Source organism: Dioscorea cayenensis, chromosome 1, assembly GCF_009730915.1.
Source record: "Dioscorea cayenensis subsp. rotundata cultivar TDr96_F1 chromosome 1, TDr96_F1_v2_PseudoChromosome.rev07_lg8_w22 25.fasta, whole genome shotgun sequence".
Taxonomy (NCBI): Eukaryota; Viridiplantae; Streptophyta; class Magnoliopsida; order Dioscoreales; family Dioscoreaceae; genus Dioscorea; species Dioscorea cayenensis.
The window spans coordinates 9429699-9457446 of record NC_052471.1 but is presented as its reverse complement, the minus strand read 5'-3'; the positions used below and the strand labels follow the sequence as shown (position 1 = coordinate 9457446).

General features: G+C 33.9%; 2 protein-coding genes across 2 annotated transcripts; both read left to right on the top strand.

The window, feature by feature from the left end:
• Nucleotides 1–17614: 17614 nt before the first annotated feature.
• Nucleotides 17615–21169, top strand: LOC120265712 (malate dehydrogenase [NADP] 1, chloroplastic). The gene is given in 15 exon segments (XM_039273665.1): nucleotides 17615–17822; nucleotides 17910–18000; nucleotides 18471–18557; nucleotides 18817–18901; nucleotides 19091–19272; nucleotides 19362–19432; nucleotides 19637–19727; nucleotides 19817–19891; nucleotides 20048–20086; nucleotides 20088–20150; nucleotides 20221–20343; nucleotides 20438–20506; nucleotides 20596–20664; nucleotides 20737–20790; nucleotides 20880–21169. Coding segments are annotated over 15 exon segments (1308 nt in total). The 5' UTR covers nucleotides 17615–17667; the 3' UTR covers nucleotides 20934–21169.
• A 4320-nt stretch (nucleotides 21170–25489) lies between these two features.
• Nucleotides 25490–26164, top strand: LOC120249449 (uncharacterized mitochondrial protein AtMg00810-like). The gene has a single exon (XM_039257995.1). The coding sequence runs from the start codon at nucleotides 25490–25492 to the stop codon at nucleotides 26162–26164; it is 675 nt and encodes a 224-aa protein (XP_039113929.1).
• Nucleotides 26165–27748: the final 1584 nt, after the last annotated feature.

Here is a 27748-nt window from a genome sequence, read left to right as displayed (position 1 = left end):
GTGTATGTCATTTAAGTTTGCTTTTTAACTGCATGTGGTCTTAAGATCATGTTTGGTTGTGTTTAATGTTATCCATCCCTTTCATTCTACATGCATTTTTTGTCTAGCTGTAATTTTGCTCCTTTTTTGGCATGCTATTGAGGGTTTACATGTTTGGCAAGTTTTCACATGGTTTGTTGTTGTGTACTCATTTGTTGTATTAGTATTAGATATAAGCATGCATTGATTGTAATCAAGATTATGCCAGTTTACTTAAATCATTAATTATATCTTTTTTTCCGTCTAGATAATTTGAGTAAACAGAAGGGCTTTCATCAAATGACCTAAATTAAAACAACTTTGATACTTGTCAACTCTGTAGATGGATAACTAACCACAAAATTAGCGTGCAAGGCCTTTAGCTGCTGTATTCATCACAATTGTGGTCATTGTTGCTTTCATGCTTGAAGAGATCCAAGAAACTAAGGTTGCAAGGTATGCAGAGCCTTCATTGTTCCAAGATTTAATTAGGAAAAGGCATATACATCTTATCTTAAGAAGTGGTCCGGATTACTACATTTGTTACCTTAGGATGGATGTAGGGTTGTTCATGCATTTGTGTTTGATCATGCGTAACAAACATCCATCCTAAGGTAACAAATGATCTATATGTTTGACCATGGTCCTGTTTTTTGTGTTGTGATTTTTGTGTTTGATCATGCGTAACAAATGATCTATGTGTAACAAACATCCATCCTAAGGTAACAAACATCCATCCTATGGTAACAAATGCCACAGTAAAGGAACACTTAGTTATATTCCTACACATAGTAGGTCACAACACAAAAAACAGGACCATGTGCATTGAGATTCTCTACTCTGAGGAAACCATTATCTGATATTTCAAGAATGTACAATGATCTATATGCGTGGCGGTGATGACTTTGTTCATCCCTTAACTAGCTCTTGTCATCCTGAGATTGAGAATAACTCCAATTGGTATCCTTATTTCGAAATAAGTACATAACTAATCATACTAAAATTTTTACTAATCTCCATGATTTCATAATGAAAAACTATGATGTTTGTTTATCACTTAGAATTGTATCGGTTTGTGAGATGGTATAGATATTGATGTATATGTCTCATTCCAAGAATTGACATATTTTCCGTGGTCTCGAAATGCCATACTCAAAATTGTGTTGGTTATAGTGAAACCTAACCTAAAGTTCATATATGTGTTCTTGGGTTGGGAAGGGTCAGCTAATGATTTCACTATGTTGAGGGATTCATTATCTTGGCCACAACCTACATGACCAAAAATGATAGAACGTAAAGATAATATAAAATTTAAACATGAAAATCTTGCATTCATTAATTGTTTGAAAGTAGCTACTTGTTATAGGAAAGTATTAGTTGATAGGCGTTGGTAACACAACCGTGAATGGTTTCATTGCTCCATATTGTGGAGTTAAATACCATTTAGTGGAAGATCACCCACCAATCCTAAGAAATTATTCAACCTTCGGCATTTAATGCCGTGCTCGTGTGTGGAGCGGGCATTTGCAATCTTGAAGACCTTTTCGAAATACTAACTTCACATCCTTTGTTCCAATTCTGAACCCAAGTTAAGTTAGTTCTGGCTAGTTGCATCATCCACAACAATATAGCCGATGTTGACACAAATGACAAGATCATACATGAAGGCATCATGCAAGTAGAGGAAAACTGGTTAGTTTCATGGTATCCACAGTCGCTGTGAGAACAACATGAGGAAGATAGATAATTGGTCAAGTTTCAGGACAAGATACCAAGTAAACTGTGGACCCATTAAAGTTATTATGTTTAAAATTTAAATTTTCACCATGGTCCTTGATTTTAACTTTGTACCTTTTTTGTGTTCTTTTACTTATATTCTGGTTTTGCTTCTTCAACCTCCTGTTTGATTAATTGTTTTCCCATCTTTCTTGATTTTTTAATCTATTAAAATCCAAGGATAATGGAGAATGAAAATGGAAAATCTAGCATTAATAAACGTGGCACCCTAATAAGTCATGGATAACTGGATTTGACAACTTCCTCATTCTATTGCTTATTGACCAAGCCAGGAAAGGGCTTAAATGTGACAAGTCCTTTAAAAGAGTAGCATTTTCCTACATAACAACTACTACAAATGGGAGATTCAACCCAGATTTCATAAGTGAAAGTGTTGAGAACCATTACATGACCTCAAATCTCGATACATTGAGATTAAAAAGGTAAAAGATTTGAGTGGGGCTAGATGAGATGAAGAAAACAAGATCATCACTCTTTATCCTATAGGCATAGCCACCTATACTGAGGTAAAGTGCAACAAATGGACTGATTAGCTTGGGACTTTTCCATTTTTAACTAGCTGCGTTTTTTAATATAATGTAGGCTCACCCAATTGCAAAACCTTTCAATGCAATGGGATCATATGCAACTTCTGTATTTGGTGATTTTGTGGAAAATCATGGAAATGAAGATGCCAAAACACTAACAACCTCAGCAGAAGATGGAAATAGTGATGATGATGATGGCAATGGCACCTCCCTCCCCATATGTGCACAGCAACCCAGCAACATTGTCACTCCTCAGGGCCAATCATCATAGAAGGCTCCTAAAAACCCATCAATGATGGCTGATTTGATAACTGTGGTGGGAGAAATGGTTGCCGCCATTAAAAACCCAATGCACTGGGCAAAAATATTGTACTCAAGGGTGATGGAGATAGAGGGTTTTGATGAGGAGTTTCTAGAGGAGGTCTTCAATTATATACAGGAAAAGGAAAATGAAGGTGGAAGGTTCATGGTCAAGAGAATGGACATGAGACAAGCGTGGATTGAGCATTATCTCTCTAGCATGCCATGAATGACCTACTTGCTTTCTTCTGTGTTGTCGGTACCTTTGGCTTGGCTGACTAGTTATTAGTAGATTTTTTTTGTATTGTTTGCTCTATGCATTATTTGTATATCATCTTTTTCCTTCCTTATGTTTTAAACTATCTGTATGCATGTCTTCTGCATTATCTGAACTATCTAGTTATCAGTTGATGTTTTTTTTTCCTTTCATCTGCAGGTTTTCTTATGTTCAAAACTATTTGTTTGCACACATTTTGCCTTTTCCTCCTTATGCTTTCCATTATATGAACTATATGTTCCTATGTTCTATGTTTTACGCCTAATGTTCTATGTTTAATGCCTATCTGTATTATAGGTTTTTGCATGAAGGCATTTCCTGAACTGTTTGCATGTCTTCCCTACCATATGTGTTCATATGACTTCCTGTTGTGTTTGACTTGCAAGGCATAGTCTAATGGCAATGATGATGCAATCGATGATTTGCATTGACGCATTGATTCCCTGTACTAATTTAATATTTAGTGTTTGCTGCCGCTCCTTAATTTTGCCCGCTCGTGATGTGAACCATGGAGGGGAAATGATTAAGGTAGTGTTCTCTTGCACCCAGTGAGCGTGTCTACTCAAATAAGGTACTTAGGGATTTGTTTGAATTGACAATTCTATTGGTTATTTTGCCAAGGCACACAAGTACGACAGGGCAATTAAGAGGCATAATTAGCCACCCTTGCAGCCTACTAGTTTGCATGGTCATTGTTTTTTTTTAATCCCTTACATCATTTTGTAACTTAGTGAGTTATTTTCAAGTTTCAGACCTAAAAACAACTCGAGTTCTTTTTTATTGTGTTATATCTGCCTGTAGTTCTTTGTTTTTCTGTCATTAGTTTATATGGCTTTTTATAAGTTCTGTGCAGACCGCATGCTTTTATTTTAGTGTTGGATGATTTTGTTTACATGTTATGATTGTAATACCTTCTCGACTTATCTTCTACAAGTCTTTTCCTCATTTTGGTTTTTTGTCTCCTCCTAGCTTTTTATTTTTTATTTTTCATTTTTTTCTAAGTCGAAAGTTTTTTTATTTTTTTCAAATTATTTCGTCACATTTAAAAGTTTTGTAAGCATCAATTATCTCATGTCCAATTTTATTCTTTTCCTCGTATGGAGAATAGAGGTGGGCACGGGCGGTTAACCGGATCGGGCCCGCCAGGTCCAGCTCACCTGCCCACCGACCCAGACCCTGCCCGGCTGGGTGTAGAACCCGCTGGGTCGGGTTGGCAGTTGACCCGGCGGGCCGGCCGCTTGGCCCACCTCAAAAGATTCAAAAATATTCAGAAAATTCCAAAAACAAATAGCAAAAAAAAAACACAGAAAATTTCTGAAAAGTTCAGGAAAAAATTCATAAAATTTTCTAGAAAAAAAATAAATTAATTAAGACCTCAAAAATTAAGACCACAAGTTTCCAAATAATAAGAGATGTCCCACATATTACACTGAATTTCACTAAAATTTTAAATTACACTAAATTTGAAAATAAATTGCTTGCACTTAATTGGTTTACATGCCGGATCAAGTTGCATACATATCCTCCTGGGTGTGAGAGGAATCAAAGCCCATGTAGTTCTGTTACACAGTGTAATCGGTCACCCACTTACCTTATCGGTAACATCTAGGTCTTGGTCAGACTCAATGTCTGTTGTTGTCTAGCCAGGTGTGTTCATCATGTTATCTGTATAGAAGAAATCACTAGCATCTAGACTTTCTTGTTCTGTTTCTTATTGCCGAACTTGAGCACGTTTCCAGTCATCCATGCAAACTTGAATTTTAATATTTTGTGGGGTCAATTGTGAACGTGTCGAATCCAACATGTTTTCATCTGCACTAAAAGTCTGCTCGTAAGCTACTGTAGACATAGGACACGCAAAAATATCCTTTACCATTAGTGAAAGAATGGGGTACGGATTTTCATTACCTTGCCACCAGTTGAGGACGTTGAAAGTCATGTCTGTGTTGATTTCTTCTGAGAACCAGAAGGTAGTGTTTAAATACAAGTTGAGCTCTGTATATTGTGATCCCCTTGGTTTTTTTCTTTGCTTGCCTCTGCCGGAATGATTCTCCTCCACTACTGCTAGATTGTCCTACTTCCTCCTGTGCAACTTGTGGAACTATATGGCTATATCTAATACAATAACTATCATATAATTCAACAAGTTGACTCCTAGTATCAACAACAATTTCATTGACATCCACAATGCTGTCGGAGTCCAGTTCAGATTCTTGAGTATCCACGTCACTAATGGGCAAGCTCATAGGAACCGGTTGGGAATCTTGTCCTCCATTGAATCCTAAGAATTTGTAATATGCTTCTAAATATTCTTGCAAACCTTCTAGCTTCTGCCTTGGATCAAAAACAAATGAAACTAAAGCAATAGGAGGTATAATTTTATAATAAGACAACCATTTAATTTTCATAGTGATCAACGCATAAAACAATTGTGGATCTAATCTAAACTTCCAAAATTATTCAGCCACATCAACAACACCATATAAAAATAAATAGGAAGTAGGAAAATAAACTTGCGATAACAAATTAGTACATGTGTTTAAAAACCAAGCAAATCAATAATACGAGGGATAATTACCAAGTTATACTCATATAAACAAAAACCAATTAAGGAATCATTAACAAACTTAGTCAACAATATCCTATAGAGAAATGTTGCACTAAGAAGCCGATAAGTTGAGTTCCATCTTATTTTGACATCTTTAGAGAATTTTTTGACCCTCATGTTATGTGCTTTACAATAGCGAGCCCATTGTTTCATGAGGATAATGCTTTTTCTCATATAAGCTACAACCTCCCTAACGGGGAGTACAAATTCTCTAAGCTCTTCCAACCCACTTTACACACATAAGTTTAAAACATGACAAACACATCTTATATGAAAATATTTGCCACCACATGAAAGCCTCAAAACTTCTAGAGGTGTAATTGAGGCCGTATTAGCAGAGGCATTATCAAAAGAAATCGAAAAAATTTTAAACATTAAACCAAATTCTTCGATGACTCCACGCATAAGTCTATAAATATTATCGGCGCTATGAGACTTGTTGAACACCCTAAAAGCGAGAACGCGCTTTTGGATATTACTACTTGTCATCAACCCAATGTGCCATAATACCCATAAATAGAATTTTCATGAAAAACATCAGTCCAAACATTGGAACATAATGAAACCGAAGAGTTAAAAGTATGAAAATACTCACAAAGTTGTTCCTTACCATTCTTGTATTGTTTGAATATTGTTCTTTGAATTGTCCTCCGTGAAACCTTTCTTACACGCCGATTGCAGTGTGTCATTGATGCATTCTTGAACTTGACACCATTCAGCGAAGTTGAAAGGCAAGCGCTCGACATAAATTGTCTCCGTAATTTTATCCCTGTATTTTCCTTGCGAAAATTTAAATAGAGATGATCGAGAACATGTACCTTCATCCACAGTGAATCTAATTTGTGACTGTGATCGAGCATGTCCAAGCTTGTCCGGGTGCTTCTTCTTCAAGTGTCTGTTGAATGTGCCATATCCTCCACCTTTACAATGTTTAAATTCGGAACCACAATAATTACATTTATCATGTGTTACAATGCCATCATTATTATACAATTTTGTAAAATGAGTTTTAAAAATGTCAGATTTGAGGGCAATTTCTGTGGAATTGGTTGCTTGTCCGATTTGTGAGGGTACATCAACCGATACCGATTGTTCCATTAGGCTCTCAAAATCTTGAAATGGATTGCTTTCTTGAGTAGGTGGTGTGGGAGTGGAAGCCGATCCAACAACGCTTTTTCCTCTAGAGCATCCACCATGTGAAGCCATATTGTAATATCTAAGAATACAACAACTAATTACATTTAAGTCTACAAAAATAATTTCATGCAAATATTTACAAAAGAGTCCACAAAAAAACTACACATAATAATTTCATGCAAATATAAAAAAATGCATACACAAGTCTAAAACTAATAATGAAACTAAATATCTAAGAATACTACAAATAATTTCATTCAAATTTACAAAAAATAATTTCATGCAAATATTTACATAAAAAAAAAAGTCCACAAAAACTACACATAATAATTTCATGCAAATATAAAAAAATGCATACACAAGTCTAAAACTAATAATGAAACTAAATATCTACGAATACTACAAATAATTTCATTCAAGTCTACAAAAATAATTTAATGCAAATATTTACAAAAAAAAAAAGTATACAAAAACTACACATAATAATTTCATGCAAATATTAAAAAATGCATACACAAGTCTAAAACTAATAATGAAATTAAATATCTAAGAATACTACAAATAATTTCATTCAGGTCTACAAAAATAATTTCATGCAAATATTTACAGTATACAAAAACTACACATAATAATTTCATGCAAATATCATAAATACAAACAAATAATTTCATACAAATATTAAAGATACAAAAAAAAATCATTTAACTCTACAAAAATAATTTCATGCAAATATTAAAGAAAACCAAGTCTACAAAAACTAGAAATAATAATTTCATGTACTTTTTAAAAACCCACAAGTTAAAAATAATTTCATTCAAGTCCATAAAAAATAATTTCATGCATTTTTCAAAAAAACCACAACTCTAAACTAATAATAAAAATAAATATCATAAATGCAAAAAAAAAATTCATTCAACTCTACAAAAATAATTTCATGCAAATATTAAAGAAAACCAAGTCTACAAAAACTAGAACTAATAATTTCATGTACTTTTTAAAAACCCACAAGTTAAAAAAAATAAATATCATAAATACAAAAAAAATAATTTCATTCAAATCTACAAAAATAATTTCATGCAAATATTAAAAAAACCAAGTCTACAAAAACTAGAAATAATAATTTCATATATTTTTTTAAAAAACCACATGTCCATACTAATAATAAAAATAAATATCAAGAATATAACTAATAATTTTATTTAAGTCTACAAAAATAAATTCATACAATTATTTTAAAAAACAACTCTATGAAAACTACAAATAATAATTTCATGCATTTTTTATAGTGGAAATTGCCAAAAACACCCTCTAAATTTGCAATATGTACAAATTATCCCTCTAAATTTGATTATCCATAAAAAACCCATCCTTTTGAATGCAATGAATTTGAAACCCCTAAAGCATTTAATGGAGTTAGTTTTGAATTTTTTGGATGAAATTATCCCTTGCACGGGAAGTTGTGGCAAGTGAGGCCTGGTTTGACCATAAAGCCCTTTGCTGTAATAATTTTTCCTCTTAGTTTTTTTCTTGGTTAATCCCCAGAGAACACCATTATTGACACTGCTTTCCTTTTTCTCTCTTCATCTCTTCAGCTTTTCCTTTTCAAAAGTTGTCGTTGCCTGGACATCTTCTATAGGATTTGACCATTGCCTCGAAGGAAAACTCCAGCTCAACTCTTCGGCATTTCATTAGTTTGCGCTCCAAGGTATTGAGGCGAGGTGGACACCATTGAAGATGTTGTATTGTTTACCTTTTGTTTTGATATTCTGTGGGTTTATTTTTGATTTGATTTGTAAAGTATTCTTTGCAAGATCTACCATTATGTCCGCACTCGTGGTAGTGAACTGAGTTTTTTAAATGGTTAGCGGCTACAAAACATTGTCCGACATTCAATGATAAAACTTTAAATTGATCTAACGAGTAAGGATGACCTACTAAACCTTCAGGTGGCCTTGAGATGGAACGGATACGCTCGTAGAATCCGAATATCTACTAAAACCATTTCTGTTTAAACAAAAACTGGATAAATTTAAACAATAACTTGATAAATTTAAACGGAAACATTTCTGTTTAAACAAAAAACTGTATAATTTCAAAAGAAAACATGGGTATGATAAGGATAGCTGAGAAAAAACATAAGTTTTAAGAGGAATTTGGTATAATTAATCAATAATTAACTTGTACAACTATGTTTCTATTTAAATATCATCGTTTCATTTAAATTTGTGTTTATTTATGAAAACGATTTTCACAAATAACGAGCAAAATGTACAATAATATGCGATAGTTTGTGGCAAACGTATGTAACGAATATAAGTTATCCTCTATGCATAGTTGGCGATAATTTCTTTGCAAGATCTACTATTATATCCGCACTCGTGGTAGTGAAGTGAGTTTTTTAAATGGTTAACGCCTACAAAACGTTGTCCGACATGCAATGATAAAACTTTAAATTGATCTAGCAAGTAAGGATGGCCTACTAAACCTTCAGGTGGCCTTGAGGTGGAATGGATACGCTCGTAGAATCCAAATATCTACTAAAACCATTTCTGTTTAAACAAAAACTGGATAAATTTAAACAGAGACATAACATTTTAAACAGTAACTTGATAAATTTAAACGGAAACATTTCTGTTTAAACAAAAAACTGTATAATTTTAAAAGAAAACATGGACATGATAAGGATAGCTGAGAAAAAACATGAGTTTTAAGCGGAATTTGGGATAATTAATCAATAATTAACTTGTACAACTATTTTTCTATTTAAATATCATCGTTTCAATTAAATTTGTGTTTATTTATGGAAACAATTTTCAAGAATAACGAGCAAAATGTACAATAATATGCTATAGTTTGTGGCAAACGTATGTAACAAATATAAGTTATCCTCTGTGCTTAGTTGGCGACAATTTCTTTGCAAGATCTACTATTATGTCCGCACTCGTGGTAGTGAATTGAGTTTTTTAAATGGTTAACGGCTACAAAACATTATCCAACATGCAATGATAAAACTTTAAATTGATCTAACGAGTAAGGAAGGCCTCCTAAACCTTCAGGTGGCCTTGAGGTGGAACGGATACGCTCGTAGAATACGAATATCTACTAAAACCATTTCTGTTTAAACAGAAACTGGATAAATTTAAACAGAGACATAACATTTTAAATAGTAACTTGATAAATTTAAACGGAAACATTTCTGTTTAAACAAAAAACTGTATAATTTTAAAAGAAAACATGGACATGATAAGGATAGCTGAGAAAAAACATGAGTTTTAAGAGGAATTTAGTATAATTAATTAATAATTAACTTGTACAACTATGTTTCTATTTAAATATCATCATTTCATTTAAATTTGTGTTTATTTATGGAAACGATTTTCACAAATAACGAGCAAAATGTACAATAATATGCGATAGTTTGTGGCAAACTTATGTAATGAATATAATTGTCCTCTATGCTTAGTTGGCGACAATTTCTTTGCAAGATCTACGATTATGTCCGCACTCGTGGTAGTGAAGTGAGTTTTTTAAATGGTTAACGGCTACAAAATATTGTCCGACATGCAATGATAAAACTTTAAATTGATCTAACGAGTAAGGATGGCCTACTAAACCTTCAGGTGGCCTTGAGGTGGAACGGATACGCTCGTAGAATCCGAATATCTACTAAAACCATTTACGTTTAAAGCGAAAGCTGGATAAATTTAAAGCGAGAGACATAACATTTTAAAGCAGGTAACTTGATAAATTTAAAGCGGAAACATTTCGTTTAAACAAAAAGCTATATAATTTTTATAAGAAAACATGGACTTGATAAGGATAGCTGAGAAAAAACATAAGTTTTAAGAGGAATTTGGTATAATTAATCAATAATTAACTTGTACTAACTATGTTTCTATTTAAATATCATCGTTTCATTTAAATTTGTGTTTATTTATGGAAAGCGATTTTTCACAAATAATGAGCAAAATGTACAATAATATGACGATAGTTTGTAGCAAGACGTATGTAACGAATATAAGTTATCCTCTATGCTTAGTTGGCGACAATTTCTTTTGCAAGATCTACTATTATGTCCGCACTCGTGGTAGTGAAGTGAGTTTTTTTAAATGGTTAACGCCTACAAAAAGCGTTGTCCGACATGCAATGATAAAACTTTAAATTGGTCTAACGAGTAAGGAAGGCCTCCCTAAACCTTCGGTGGCCTTGAGGTGGAGACGGATACGCTCGTAGAATCCGAATATCTACTAAAACCATTTCTGTTTAAAACGAGCTGGATAAATTTAAACAGAGACATAACATTTTTAAAGCGGAAAACTTGATAAATTTAAAGCGGAAACATTTCATTTAAACAAAAAAATTATTATAATTTTAAGCGGAAACATGGACATGACATGGTGAAAAGTCTTCCAAAGTTTGTTTTAAAAAAAATGTATAAATGTTAGACTTGATGTGATTGGACGGTTTTTTTCCCACCATTTTTAAGGGCAATGATGGAATTTCACAACATGGACCCAGTCCAAATGACTTACAAGGGGTAAAAAGAAAGTGTAATGATAAAGGAATGGTTGTCTGGGGTATTCAAAACTTACAGGGGTTGTTTGGGAAGTTTTAAACATTGTAGGGGGTAAATAGTAATTTTCCCTTTTTTATATGTCCACAAGTCTAATATAATAATTAAAATAAATATCAACAATTTCAACTAATACTTTTATTCATGTCTACAATAATAATTTCGTCCAAATATTTATAAAAAAAAGGTCAACCAAAACTACAAATAATAATTTCATGGATTTTTTTAAAAACCCACAAGTCTAAACTAATAATTAAAATAAATATATCAAGAATACAACTAATACTTGCATGATTCAAATAAGACAAGGCTAGAAAACTATAACTAAACATAAAAATAAATAAATCATCACCAACCTTGTTAATTGGGGACTTCCAAAATGTAAAAAATTAAGAGAAAATTCAAATTTGCACCACTCTAAGTTTCCAAGATTCCAACTTGTAATATTAGGCCTTGATAATGTTGAATTGAAATAATTAAACTCCAAGAATCCAAATAATATGCATTAAGAGAGTGAGATTAAGAGAGAATGAAAGTAGGAGATTAAGAGAGCATGAGAGTAAGAGAGTTGGGGAAGAGTAATAATTGGTAAAAACTAAATAATATGGGGATGAGGGTATATATAGAAATTTATAAGAAATTAAAAAAAATGAATTTTCAAAATTCAAAATTTGAATTTAAATAAAAATAAAATAAAATAAAGCCCAACGTCAAAATTCATAGCGGTTGAAGCCGTTATTCTTCAACGGGCTCCCAATCCACTGGGTTGACCTGGCGGGTTGGGAACCGAGTTGCAACCTAGTTCTAATCCGGGCCTGGCCCGGCGGGTTGGCCCGCAGGTTAGCCCGACGGGCCAACCCGCAGGGCCACAGGTTGGGCTTGACCCAACCCATAACCGGCCCGTCTCCATAACGGGCCGTTTACGGGTTGTTGGCCCGGCCCGCCGGGTCAGTGACCCAGCGGGCCTGGCCGGGTCGGGTTGCCGGACGGCCAGTGCCCACCTCTAATGGAGAGTGGTGTGTATATTAATGGGAGTAAATAATTCTAATAAGAGTAAAAATATCTTATCATAATTTTTTTAATAAATTTTAGAAGCTTTAATAACAGTCTTAATATTTGTGCAAAGCTATATGACAATTAATAAGAAAGGAATGAAGTACTCTCTCCGGAAATTTTTTTTTTTAAATTACTGTCACTTTTAAAAGTTCTACGAGTATTAATTATTATTTTTTTTTTAATTTTATCTTTTGTCTTATTTAAAAAGAAGTGAGTAAATAATTTTAATAAAAATAAAAATATCTTTTTATAAATTTTTTATTTTAAAAAAAAATAATAATTTTAATATTTATGCAAAATTTATATATAACAATTAAAATATAACAGGAGGGAATATTTAATGAGTAATGAGTGCTATTGATCCCGAAGTATCCCGAATACAACTTCGGAGATAGTGTTGTAACAAAAAAAAAATGTGTATGCTATGTTTGGATTGAGGGCCGGCGAGGGAAAGTAAAGTAAAGCGATGGTTTTGGAGGGTCAGAGTCGGCCCTTCCCTCGTTTGGATTGGTATTTTTAATTTAACGAAGGGAAAGGAAGGGTTAACTCTGACCCTCCGAAACCCTCCGAAACCCCCCTTTTCCTGGCCCCCGATTTGGGGTGCCGGGGGAGGGAGAACCTCGTAAAGATTTTAAAACTTTTTAAAAGACCTTATTACCCTTAATTTTTTAAATTAATTACATAACACCACTTCATAAGTTTTTTCTTTCACTTTTTTCAATCTAATTTTATTTTAATCAAGTATTCACATGACACCCATCACAATCTTTGTTTTTATGTATTTATTTTTTGTTTGCTTATTTTTTTTTATCTGTTTGTTTATATTGTGTTTTTAATTTCTCAATTCATTCTTAGAATAATTCATCTTAATAGAATTCTATTCTTAATATAATTCTATTGCTATTGAAATTTTATTCGAAGTACAAATAAAATTAAAATTTTCTTTGAGTGAGAAAAAAAAACTAATAATTATCTAATGCAACATGATTATTATGCTATGAATTAAAATATTAAAATAGGTTTATTAACAATATGATAAAGTGATCTTGTGATGATCCATATAGAATTGTAGGAGGAGTTGGTCTTTAAATGCTAATTAAGTAATTTGGTGTTGCATAATTGAGAGGGGAACTATTCTAAGAATAGTTAGAAGCTACTTTACATTGGCACGACTAGTTGTTCATGCGTGGTGCTACATAGGATAACGTGCTATTCAAAAGGTAGATTGTTCTTTCAACTATAGATTCTGATAACTAATAATTTGTTTGTATTTCAAAAATTTGATGTTTGAGAAATATATATTTTGGTTTCACTTTTATCTTCAACTTTGTTTTTGTCTTCTTTATGCAAATATTATATGGTTATATGATAGACAATAGTTTATTTGTGCTTCAAATCTCCGAATAATTTATTTTCTTTTATAAATTATGTGATTAGACATTAATGCAATTATATTTTATTATAATTTGGTAATTTGTAGTGATTAGAATAAATCATTTGCAAGAATTTCGTTTATAGATTATTTTTCAAAAACAATAATTAATTGGTTTAAAATATAGGTTATTTTCTAGAAAGTTATTCTTCAAGATGTATCTTTCCATCTATAGCAAAAAACCTTTCCTATTACGCCACAAATATAACTATTATGAATTATTTCTTGTTATATAAAGAGAAGAATATTTTAATTATTTTGTACATTATTTAGCGTTCATGGACAAACAAAGCAATAAGGCGACGCTGGAGTATTTGTGGCAAGAAACATGTCGAAGGGCAGTTGTATATGTTATTTGCTTAGTTATTTATTGGTATGTGCGAAAAAAACAACATCGAGAAGCTATTGATCATAGTATGAGTTCGGAAAGAGACAGAGTTAGAGATGAAATAATGAGCCGAATTGTTGGTTGTGAAAGGAGTCGGAATATAATAAGGATGGAACCTAAAGCTTTTCTAGATTTATGTGCTATGTTAGAAAGACATGGTGACCTACAACCAACAAGACAAGTTTCAATTGAAGAACAAGTGGCTAAAAGTCTTTATGTATTGTCTCATCATGCAAAAAATAGTGAAGTTCAATTTTGGTTTAGGCGTTCAGGAGAAACAACTAGTCATCATTTACATCGTGTTTTAAAAGCTATAATAAAGTTAGAAGAAAAATTCCTCAAACAACCAAATGGCTTAAGTATTCCTATTGAGATACTTGGGAATAGTAGATTCTACCCATACTTTAAGGTAAAAAAATCTTTACTCATTTTAATTAATTTATAAGGTTATTTTCATATTAATAAATTTTGATGCATATAATAATTGTTAGGATTGTGTTGGAGCTATAGATGGAACGCATATTCGAGTTAAAGTGTCAAATTTAGAGGCTCCAAAAATATACGTGGTCGAAAAAGATTACCCAACACAAAATGTATTGGCGAGCATGTTCATTTGATTTGAAATTTACTTACGTGTTAGCGGGATGGGAAGGCACGCATGTCGACTCAAGAATAGTGAAAGATGCATTATCAAGAGAAGATAGGCTTATAATTCCAAACGGTAGTTATATATATGTTATATTTGATTTAATTACTTACAAAACCACTACAATACTAAATTTTAAACTTTGAATAGGTAAATATTATCTTGTTGATGCTGGAATTATGTTGAGAAGCGGATTGATTGCGCCTTATAGAGGTGTCCGCTATCATTTAAAAGAATTCACAAATAATGGCCCACAAAATGCTCGAGAGTTATTCAATCATAGACATTCATCTCTACGTAATGCAGTTGAAAGAGCATTTGGTGTTTTAAAAAAAAGATTTCCTATAATTGCGAGTGCAAATATACCAACATACGAAGTGCGAACGCAAAACGAAATAATTTTAGCATGTTGTATTCTGCATAATTACTTATTGACTGCAGACCCTGATGATGATCTTATAATCGAGGTTGATAAAGAACTAGCAGTTGAATTTATTGAACAAGAATACCATGCTCCAAGAAATGAGAATGAAGAAACTGCTAAAGGAGAACAAATAAGAGATTCAATAGCTAATGCAATGTGGATAGATTATAGAAAGTGACCATTAGTAGTTATTTGTTTTCTTAAAATTTTATACTTATTTATATATATATATATTTATTTATCTTCATGTACTTTTTCTTTACTATAATGAGTTATTAATTTATTATAATAATAGGTATTTGTGATGATGCGTATGGAATAAGTTTTATTTTTTTAAAAAAAATTAAAACTTACTTGTTAGTTCTGTGTAGTAACCTTTTATATGTGTGTGTGTGTGTGTGTGTGTGTTGACAATGTGTAGAATGGTGAGGAAGAAAAATGACCAAGGGACAAGTAATGATGATATTTTGACATGGACACCAGCAATGGATGATGCTCTTGTTGATGCATTTTTGCATCAACATAATATGGGGAATAGAGTTGGTTCCACATTTACTACACATGCCTATGATAATATAGTTACTGAGCTACAAGCAACATTTGGGAAACCTGTTGATAAGGATAAAATAAAAAATCGTTGGAAGAAAATAAAACAAAATTTCTCCAAGTGTTATGACTTGTTCAAGAATAATGGGATGAGTGGATTTTCTTGGGATCCAGTTTCTAAACTATGGGGTGCTGAGCCTGAAGTATGGGAACGATTGATTGAGGTAAAATTTTCTTACATATTATATTATTTTAATTTCATATCTTTTCTATTATGTGTTTTAATCATTATATTCACAAGATATAATGCTCACCATTTTTCAAAAATATCCTCAAGCTAAAGAGTGGTGGACTAAACCCATTTCTAATTTTGATAAATTGGTGATTTTGTATGGCAATGATCGAGCCACTGGATATCGAAGTGAGACTGCTTCAGAAATGAAATGAAAACAACAATCTTTTGAAATAACTAATGATGATTTAAGGGAGAATATTGAAGAAATTGATAATTTAGTCTCCCAGAATAAGATATTATTAGAGAACGATGACACTATGGGAGGTCACTTTATTGATCTTTCAAAATCCCCGAAAAATCGATCTAGAGTTGCTTTTTGAAGTTCGAACAATTCAACAACTAAAAAAAGCAAAGAAAGCAAAAATTAGATGACAAAGATGGAGAACTCATTAAAGAGGGATTTGAAATGGTTGCAAATGCATTAATTGCTGGAAATGCCATTTATAAAAATGTCAATACTCGATTTGATCCAATTTCAGAAGGTGACATTTGGAAGCTTTTGGAGGACATAGGAATAGATTCAAATTTAATGACTACTATTTACCTTTATTTCATTGAACGTCCTGAGAAAGTACGGGCAATGCTTGGATGTCCGTGGGAGAAAAGAAAGGAGCTAGTGGAAAAGTTGGTGCTCGGTCCTTCCCGGCCATTAAACATCAAACATATTCATCAACATCGTAGTAATATTTTTTAAAATTTGAAAAAAAATTAGTTTTTTTAGGATTTTTTTGTTTCTCATATATTTCATAAAAGGAACAAGTTATTTTTTTCTCTAAATTTTTTTGTTTATTTTTTTAATAATATTTATGTTATTTTTAGCTATTTTTAATTATTTTTATATTTTTAGTAGACCTAATCAAGCATCAATCCATTGTGATGATATAAATAGCAACATTTTTTTGTCCTATACAAGACAATAATGTATAATATATTTCCAAAAGAAAAATAAATGGTTGTATTTGAGAAGAGACAAAATTAAAGTATAAAAATAAAAATAAAAATAATAATTTTAATATTTATTAAAAAAATATACTTAAAGTGTGAATTTATTCGAGATATTCATAAATCATGTGTTTAAATAGAAATTAGTAATTTTTATTTAATAAGAAAGGTATAATTGGTAAATCATATTATTATATATCATTTCCTTTTCTTTCCCTTCCATAACCAAACAAGGTTTATTAAAGAACTCTTCTTTCCTTTCCCTAAATAAAATTTGTCTATCTAAACGAAGGTTGAACTCATCTTTTCCTTTCCCTCACTTTCCCTCCCCTTCTCTCCCCTTACTTTTCTTTTGACTTTTGAATCCAAACACCATGGTAATCTTGGCAAATCTCACTTCTGGATTTGCATTCGGATAATGTTTCGGGATGAATAGCATTATTGATATTTAATACCATTCTCGTGTGTTTGTTGATAAAATGGTTTATTACCGTTACAGTCTCGGTTGCCAACCCGAATCCGCTATCATCCACTTGGATCCGTATCCGTTCATCATCTTTTGGATCATCTTGTCTGTCTCTATCGTTACGCCACGTGTCCACTCCATGGCCTTTAAACACTTCCTCTTTTGTTCTTTAGAAACAAAATCCACTATCTCACTCTCCTTCCCTCCTCTTCCTCTCTGCTTCTCCGCATCTCCGATGGCGATCGCTGAGCTCTCTCCTTCCTATCCGAGAGCCCGCGTGCACCCTTCAAGCCTCTCTTCAAGGTTCTCCAACCCTCTTCTCTCCCGCCGGCGCTTCATTCCTCTCCGCCCTTCCCGGCCCAATGGAGTTCTCTGTTCTATTGCTCCCAAGTGAGACTTTTTTCACCTCTTTCTTGATTTAATTCTAGGGTTTCTCTTATCTTTGTTTCTTTTCTTTTGTGTTTTTTTTTCTTGTAGCCAAATTCAGGTTCCTGTTGCGACTCCCGCGGATTCTGCGGGAAAAAAGGAGTGTTTCGGTGTGTTTTGCACTACCTACGATCTCAAGGCGGTAGTGCTCGTTTTCTTTTGTTTTTATTGTTGAGTTATGAGAAAGATTGGATTTTGAATTCTAATTTACTGATAAATGATTGTGCTTGCTGGTTTTTATTTGTTTGGTTTGTGTGTTCATCTTTTAGGGCAGAATCCATGCCAGTTTGAATTTTTATTTGTTTTTATGCTTGTGATGTGATTGGATGAGAATATGCGAATTGTGGCATGAGTTGTTTCTTTGGCTAGAATGAGCTGGTGGTGTTTGTTATTATGTGTGAAAAAAAGCATCTTTGGTTTTATGCATGCTCTTGATTCAAAATGTATGAATAATTGTTTCATGTTTTTGTTTCATTTCACTAAATCAAACTTTTCATGATTTTTCTCAAAACAAATTTTCTAAATTTGCATGTTCTTGACTGGTGTATTTAAAAGTTTACTTAATCTTGTTTGGTTTCAGTATATATGTTGAGAGTAATTTTTGGATTATAGGAAGAGAAGACAAAGTCATGGAAGAGTCTAATCAATATTGCGGTGTCTGGTGCGGCAGGGATGATTTCTAATCATTTACTATTCAAGGTAAGGAACAATTGGGAAATCCTCCTTGCAATGTTAAAGATGTTATTTGGATTGTTGGATGTTTTATGCTGAACATGTCAATGCATCAGGCCATTAGATACAGAGTGGTTATCTTATTGTATACATATGGTTAGCTAGATGACAAATTAATTAATTAAATATTGCTATTGCTATCTCGATCTCTTTTGAAAGCATACACGCATGCGGACAAACACGTTTCCTTGCTTATGACTGCTGATACATAGACCTTCTATTTCAGCTGGCATCTGGTGAGGTTTTTGGGTATGATCAACCTATTGCCTTAAAATTGTTAGGATCTGAGAGGTCATTTCAAGCTCTGGAAGGTGAGTTTGTCTAGCTTTTGTTATCAACATACATTTATATATAATAATAAATTTCCCTGTTAGAAAGCAAGTTCTTTTTTTGTTTGAAATGCTGTTTCTTGTCATTGACTGCATCTGCTTTATATACCAAAACATATAAATTAGAGCCAGCATTTCTTCCTTTAAACCTTTTGGTTATGCATTATGCAGGAGTTGCTATGGAATTAGAGGACTCCTTGTATCCTTTGTTGCGAGAAGTAAGCATAGGAATTGATCCTTATGAGGTCTTTCAGGATGTGGAGTGGGCTCTTCTAATTGGTGCCAAGCCCCGAGGTCCTGGAATGGAACGTGCAGGCTTATTGGATATTAATGGGCAAATTTTTGCTGAACAGGTCATACTCATTTACATTTTTGTATATACCAGGAGATGTTTTTTACTTCCTCCCATTATATGAATTTTGATTTGCAAGTTTGAATCCAGGGAAAAGCACTCAATGCTGTGGCATCTCGGAACGCAAAAGTTTTAGTTGTGGGCAATCCGTGCAACACAAAGTAAGCAATTTTTTTTTTCATTTGTTAAATCATATTTTACTCTTTTTAAATTTGGCGTCTTTATTGTCACCGACTGAGCTATCTGTAGGAGAATTTTTTTTTTATTAACACATGTGGAGATATATAAAAAAAAAAAAATCCAAGAATAAGAGCAGCCTTTATAAGAACTAAAGAGAAACTAATTACTTCCCAATTTCCTTACAGTGCTCTTATTTGCATGAAGAATGCTCCGAACATACCAGCAAAGAATTTCCATGCATTGACTAGGTTAGATGAAAATAGAGCCAAATGCCAGGTATATAAATATGCACATTCTGTTTTCTTTATTATTATAGATCTTGAAACATGATCATATGAATTACTAACGATTGCAATATACTGCAGCTTGCCCTGAAAGCCGGTGTATTTTATGATAAAGTGTCTAATGTTACTATATGGGGAAATCATTCGACAACTCAGGTCAAGTTATTGGCTCAAAATATAATTTGTCTGAATATGGATGCCCCTTTTAACTTTAAAATTATTTTATAATTGTAATTACTAATGTATACTATAAACATAGGACAGATAAGCGCTGATCTTTTCTAATATGGCCCTCTGATTTTATTCCCACAGGTTCCTGATTTTTTAAACGCTAAAATCGATGGCCGGCCAGCTAAAGGAAGTTATTAATGATATCAAATGGTTGGAGGAAGAGTTCACTAACATCATTCAAAATGTACGCATACAAACAAGGGTGACTGATGACTCGTTATTATACAGATGTCATAATGCTACTTTACTTGCAGCGTGGAGGTGTGCTGATTAAAAAATGGGGTAGGTCTTCAGCTGCATCAACTGCTGTTTCAATAGCCGATGCAATAAAGTCTCTCATCACTCCCACTCCAGAAGGCGATTGGTTCTCCTCCGGGGTATGTTCATGTTAGAAAAGTTGTTTTCCCTTGTTGTCATGTTCAGTGAAAAGCTTCGGAACTTTGTTCTATATTCCCATTCTTATATTTGCAGGTTTATACCAATGGAAATCCTTATGGCATTGCAGAAGATATAGTTTTCAGCATGCCCTGCAGATCACAGGTCTGTGATTTCTCCGTATTACTTTATTTGCTCTTACGTTTTTCCTTTTCCTATCTTTTATGGAGAAATTACTTCTCGCCATATTTTAGGGAGATGGTGATTATGAGCTAGTCAAAGATGTACTAATCGACGATTTCCTCCTAAAACGTCTTAGAAAGGTCAGTCTTATATTAAGCATGAGTTTTCTGATCATTGAATTGCTGGTTCATCTCGAACTCAAATGTTTTCAGACCGAGGCTGAGTTACTTGCTGAGAAACGATGTGTCGGCCATCTTACCGGAGAGGTAAGCAGTGTTGATTCCGACACAAACATAAATAAATTTTGCTGGTCGATTATGTGGATTCATGCATTAATGTCTTTTACATTTCACAGGGCAATGCATATTGTGATCTACCGGAGGACACAATGCTTCCGGGCGAAATGTAGTTAATAGATATCAATTTTCATGGAAATGTTTGTGAGATATTGAAATGAACAAATGAAACCCTAAACAACAAAAAAAGCGGAAATCCTCATATATTTGATGCTTCTTGTTAATATGTATTTATATGCGAAATCAGTGGACTTCAGTATCACAAGCTTTACAAGCTTAGTACCATTATTTTTATGTTGGAATTCTTGTGTTTTATTTGTATTTAAGCTCAAAATTAAGTAGGCTAAAATTTTATTTTGTATTGAAGCAGGATGTTGATTTTTGTTTTCCTTATTATTTTTCTGCTACGTAGCTGTCATGCTTTTCTTAAAATTTAATTTATGTGCAAAAATACCCCTCTATTCATATACACTATTGAAATATATTATTATATGTTAAATAACCAAAGATTCTATGCATATATACTTCTAAAAGTCATTGTAGTAATTAAATTAATATTTTTGTATATATACTCCTAAAATAATTAAACTCATTTTATTCATTTCTTTTTAATAGTAATTAAGTAAATATTTTTGCATATACATAATATACCCATAAAAAAAAAGTTAAGTTAATTTCATTTGTTATATTTAAATAATATTTAATATTGTCATGAGCAGTTTTATGAATTTAAATAAATTTATATTATATTATTACAAAAAATCAATATTTATATGATGCATAATAGATTTTAATGGTTTATGCAGTGTAGAGGAGTATAGGTAAACAAATCAAATTTTTAAGGAATATATAGTATTTAGTTGTATTGAAGGGTAAATATGTAATTAGCAGAGTTTTGAGGGTCCGTTTGGATGTAAGGAGTGATCCCCTTCCATTCCCTCCAACCAAACGGGCCCTGAGAAGTATACAAGAAGAACTCTTTTTTTATTTGGTATAATTACCGTTTTAGTCTTTATATAAGTACGGTTTCGACCTTTTCTAGGCTTTTTATTACAATTTATGTACATTGAATCCTTTATTTTTTTTTTTTTTAATTTGGAAATCTTCATCCACGTATGATAGACATTAGGGTTGCTATTGGTTTTGCTGATGTGAAATATTTTTTATTAATATATTATTTTAAAAATAAAATATTATTATAATTATATTTCTATCCTCTCCTCTCTTCTTTCTTCTCTTTTCTCTTCTCCTTGGTGTTGAAGGATATTTAGAGTGCATGCTGATCATTAGAGAAACTAGATATTAGAATGGTCTATACATGAGTTGCATGGGAATAGAAGCTGGTCATCTATTATGCCTTTGTTATAGTACTTGTCAGTCTTTTATTTATCTTAGTTATATTGTGTCTGTCAACCTTGTCAGGTTGACTGTTTCTTTTCTTTATGGGCTCTCTCTATATGAGAGACTAGTATTGTATTTTCTGGTAGTTTTGAACATTTTGAATATTACAAGGCCAGCTTCCTCTCACTCTTTCTTCAACTTTCACTCTTATCTCTGGTTACACCACCACTCTGCTCACATCAACAGTGGTATCAAAGCTATGGAAAGCATAGCCAAACCGAGCTCCACTTCAACAAGTGTTCCTGTCTTCAAAGGTGAGAACTTCTCCTTTGGAGTCTTAAAATGAAAACTATGCTTCGTTCAAAACGCCTTTGGAGCATTGTTGAGAATGGATTCAGTAAAGAAGGAGAAGAAGAAGCTTTTGAAAAGAGAAGAGGTGCTGATGCAAGTGCCTTGTATCTTATTCAACAAGGAGTACATGAGAAGATCCTTATTCAAATCGCAGAGGCTCTAACAGCTAAACAAGCATGGGATATTCTACAAACAAAGTATCAAGGATGCTCTAAAATTCTCTCAATTAAACTCTACTCTCTCAAGACTGAGTTGGAAATACTGGGAATGAAGAATGGTGAAATGGTTCAAGACTATATCACTAGAGTCTTGGATGTTGTCTATCAGTTGAGGGTTCTTGGTGAATCAATGGATTAGATGGCCGTGGTTGGAAAAATTCTGTGAAGCCTCAGCGCAACCTTCAAGCACATTGTCTCTTCCATTGTGGAAGCCAAAGATCTTGGAAAGCTTACTATCGAAGAGCTTAGTAGCTCTCTCTTAAGGAACATGAAACCATACTCACCTTATCCTCAAGAGAAGAGGAAGCATCTCTCCAAGCTATGATTAGTGAGTTGGAGAAACTAGCATTCGTGGAGGTCGAAGCCAGGATCGTGGCTTCTTTCACAGACGCTTCCGAGGTTGAGGCAGGGGAAGGTTCTCAACATCAATGTACAAACAAGAAGACTCCAAACATAAACAACAAAGGTTTGGAGAAGAAGACTTAAACATAAGGAAAGACCTCCAATTCAATGTTATGTTTGCAAAAAGTATAGGCACGCTAAATCTCAATGCTGGTACAATAAAGCCAACTTCGTTGAAGAAGAAGTTAAAGAAAGTTAAAAAAAAAATGAAGAAGAGGTGGTGTTTATGGCCACTCTAGACGATGAAGAACCAAGCAGTGTTGAAGAACTTGAAGAAGAAAAAAAAGAAGTGCTATCTATGGCTATACAGGATAATGAAGGAAATAGCAGTGCAACCTGGTTCATCGATAGTGGTTTTCAAACCACATGACCAGGGCTAAGGAGCTATTCAAAACACTTGAACAAACTTCCAAAAAAATGGTGAGACTAGGCGATGATAAAAAGTTGGAAGTTGCCGATATTGGAATAGTTCTGATTGTATCAAAGGAAGGAAATGTAAGTAAACTTGCAAGTGTTCTGAATGTACCTCAGCTGGCACGTAACCTCCTCAGTGCAGGTCAGCTGATGACGATGGGATACACTCTCATATTCTCTTGTGGTGAGTGCAGTATCACTAATGGTAAATAACAACAATGTGTTGGTACAGGGTGCACATGACCACACATTGCCTTTTTCCCTCTTGATGCAGGGAAACATTGATTCTGCCAATGTTGTCTTCAACATAGATGATGAGTTAAAACTCTGGCATAGAAGATTCAGCCATTTGAACATGAGAAGCTTACAGCTTTGAACTCAGTCTGAACTTGTAAAGGATCTACCTGATATTGCATCCGATAAGCTTGAGCATCCTTGTGAAGTATATGCTTTGGGGAAAAAAACTCGCAAGTCTTTTCCAAAGAGACCAGCACAGCGAGCAGCTGCACCACTTGAACTTGTGCATGGAGACCTAGTAGGACCAATTGAAAGACCATCCATGGGAGGCAACAAGTATATATTTCTTCTTACTAATGATTACTCTCGGTATAGCTGGGCTCACTTCATACAGAGGAAGTCCAAGCCTTGGAACGCTTCAAGGTGTTCGAGGAAATACAAGAGAAGCAGCTAAGCCGCCCATTGAAAGCTCTCAGGACTGACTGAGGAGGGGAGTTTCTCTCATAGGAGTTTATCACATATTGTGAAGCTCATGACATCCATCACCAGCTCATGGCACCATATACACCTGAACACAACGGTGTGGCCGAAAGAAAAAACTGAACGGTCGTTGAGATGGCGCGGTCGATGCTTAAGGAGATGAATCTTTCGATAACCCTATGGACTGTGACAGCAGCTTTCGCAATTGCCATTCTCAACCGATCACCCACTAGTGTAGTCAAAGGTCAAACTCTGTTCAAAGCACTCACAGGTGAAAAATCATCAATTGGCCATCTACATGAGTTTTGGGTGTGTGGGTCACGTGTTAATTGACTCGCATCTTCATAAAAAAATGGACTTTAAAACAAAATGTTGCGTGTTGATCAGTTACTATGAAGATACGAAGGGTTACAAGATGCTTGACCCGTCAACTAGCAAGGTGTCCATCAGTAGAAATGTGAAATTCTTTGAAAATCTTGCATGGGATTGGATAGCTTCATCCAACTCAACACCTCATTTTGTGGTTGTTAACACATCAGGAGAAAAGTCAACTGAGCTCTTTCCAGCTACTTCATCTGCAGTTATTGGAAACTCCTCATCCTTTGTTAATAACACTCAATTACCTGTAAACTTGAGTAAAAACGTCTTAGGTGAATCTCCCACAAGGTATCACTCTCTTACTGATATCTACAACACTTGCTCCTTTGTTGTTACTGCCTCAAATCCCTCCACATATGAAGAAGCTGCTGAAAATTATGAATGGCAAACGGCCATGATAGAAGGGATGAAGTCAATTGAATGAAACTAGACATGGAAGCTGGTTGAACCGACGAAAGGGAAGTGAGTTGTTTGTCCAAAATAGATTTTTAAATCAAAGTATGATGCTAATGGAGTTCTACACAAGAGAAAGGCCCAGCTTAGTAGCTAAGGGCTACTCTCAGAGAGAAGGGGTCAACTTAGACGAAGTATTTGTACCTATGGCTCGTATGGAGACCATACTAATCTTCCTTGCTCTTGGTGCTCATAAAGGCTAGTTAATCTATCAACTTGACATCAAATCAGTTTTCTTGAACGGAGACTGACATGAAGAAGTGTATGTATCACAACCTGAGGGTTTTGTTGCCAAAGGAGAGGAAATGAAAGTCTACAAGATTCGAAAAGCCTTGTATGGCCTACGGCGTGCACCTCGGGCTTGGTATAGCAAAGTGCACCAATGTTTCATTGAAATGGGGTTTGAATGCAGCTCCAATGAACCCAATCTTTATACAAAGTCTCAAGCTTCAACTTACCTATTTCTATGCAAATATATGGACGATATCATCTATATGGGGTTTTCCCAAGAGATGTTGATAGACTTCAAAGAAACCATGATGAAGAAGTTTGATATGTATGATCTTGGATTGCTAAGATATTTCCTTGGGTTGGAAATAAACCAAGGCAAAGACTTCATCTTTGTCTGTCAAAGAAAATATGCTGAGAATTTTCTGCACAAGGTTACAATGCTTGACTGCAAAACAAAACCAAGTCCCATGAATCCCAATGAGAAACTTAGTCTTGATAATGGCTCTGGAGATGCAAATGCTAGGAAATATAGGAAGCTGGTTGGGAGTTTGTTGTACCTCACGCACACCCGACCTGACCTCATATACGATGTCTCAATTGTAGCCCATTATATGCATTACCCCTCAATGCATCACCTTGGAGTGGTAAAATGTATCATGCATCATCATATCACTAGCACTACTGACTTCGAGTTGCTATATGAGTGTACTGATAAATTGAAACTTGAGCGCTATACGGACAATGATTGGGGCGGGTTGATCAACGACCAAAAAAGTACCTCCGGGTGGGTTTTCAATCTCGGTTTCGCCAGCTATTACATGATGTTCAAAGAAGTATGAAATCACGACGTTGTCAAGCACTGATGTAGAGTATATCTCCGTGCCTTCGGCAGCATGCCAATCGATGTGGATGAGACGACTTCTAAATGACTTGAATTAGAAACAATTAAAACTAACTGTGATTTACTGTGACAACAAGTCCGCCATAGCGATTGCCAAAACTCCGGCCATGCATGGCCGGACTAAGCACATCGACACAAGGTTACATTTCATCCGAGTTTTAATTATTGATGATGAAATCAAACTCCTCCACTACAACACTGATGAACAAGTCGTTGATGTTCTTACCAAGGCGCTATCTATTAAGAAGCATGTTCATCTTGCTAAGAAACTTAGTGTCAAAATCTTTGAGTAAGGGAGTGTGTTAAAGGATACTCAGAGTGCATGCTAGTCATTGGAGAAAGTTGGGTATTAGAATGGTATGTACGTGAGTTGCATGTGAATGGAAACTTGTCATCTATTGTGCCTTAGTTATAGTACTTGTCAGTCCTTTATTTATCTTAGTTATGCTGTGTCTGTCAACCTTGTCAGGTTGACTATTTCTTTTCTTTATGGGCTCTCTCTATATGAGAGACTAGTATTGTATTTCCTGGTAGTTTTGAACATTTTGAATATCACAAGGCCAGCTTCCTCTCACTCTTTCTTCAACCTTCACTCTTATCTCTGGTTACATCACCACTCTGCTCACATCAACACTCGGACCTCATTAACGTTACCCTTAGCCAGGCCTTCTCCACTGCTCTCTCTCCTTGTTGTTGACGTTTGTTGAAGAAAGTGACACTTGTATTTTGTATTACACATCAATAAAAGATTACAAGACTATTTTTTTCTCTATCCAAACAAGAAAGTGAAAATATTCTAGGATAACTATATGTCTAAATATATATAATCATATAGCTAAAATATGCAAAAATATTTGAATGTGTATGTGCTAAATAATATGTAAAATATGTTATGTATTATCAATGGCAGGGGATATGCCAGAATATTTGAAAGAATATTTGTTGAAAACACAGAAGACATGTATGAGTTATTACTTCCCATATCGTTGGTGATTCATGGACCATAGGAGATTCTCTCTTTCCAAGCTCCACGAATCTAAACTTCACCTCATAACAAAAGATAAATTTTCATATATAGATAGATAGATTGATAACTCAAATTTACAAGTTGCAAATATGAAAATCTCTATACCTGTTGAAGCCAATAATGGTAAGGTTGATGCTAGTTCCCTCTCCAAGCATCAAGATCAAAAAAATATTTATATCATAAGCCATGCACATTCATGAGGACTAAAGTTATTTTGCTATTAAAGGATGAGAGAAATTCATATTAGTCCTCAATTAACCTCTTTCTCATCACAAACTTGTTATCTCCTATCCATGTCTCCATTATGCTCCATTGACTTTCCCTTTCAAGCAATGTCTGACAACAAAGAAAGATCAATGTGAATAACTATATCATCATCCAAACAAACCACCTTAATTTCTAAGGCTTAAAAACAACTTCATGATCATTCTTCATACTTTAGTTCATACTGTAGTTTTAACTTAGTAAAGGATGAGATCAAAGAAAATAGAGAAT

What these genes read in the sequence shown, in the direction of transcription:
- LOC120249449 (XM_039257995.1), top strand. Translation starts at nt 25,490, where the DNA reads ATGGGGTTTGAATGCAGCTCCAATGAACCCAATCTTTATACAAAGTCT.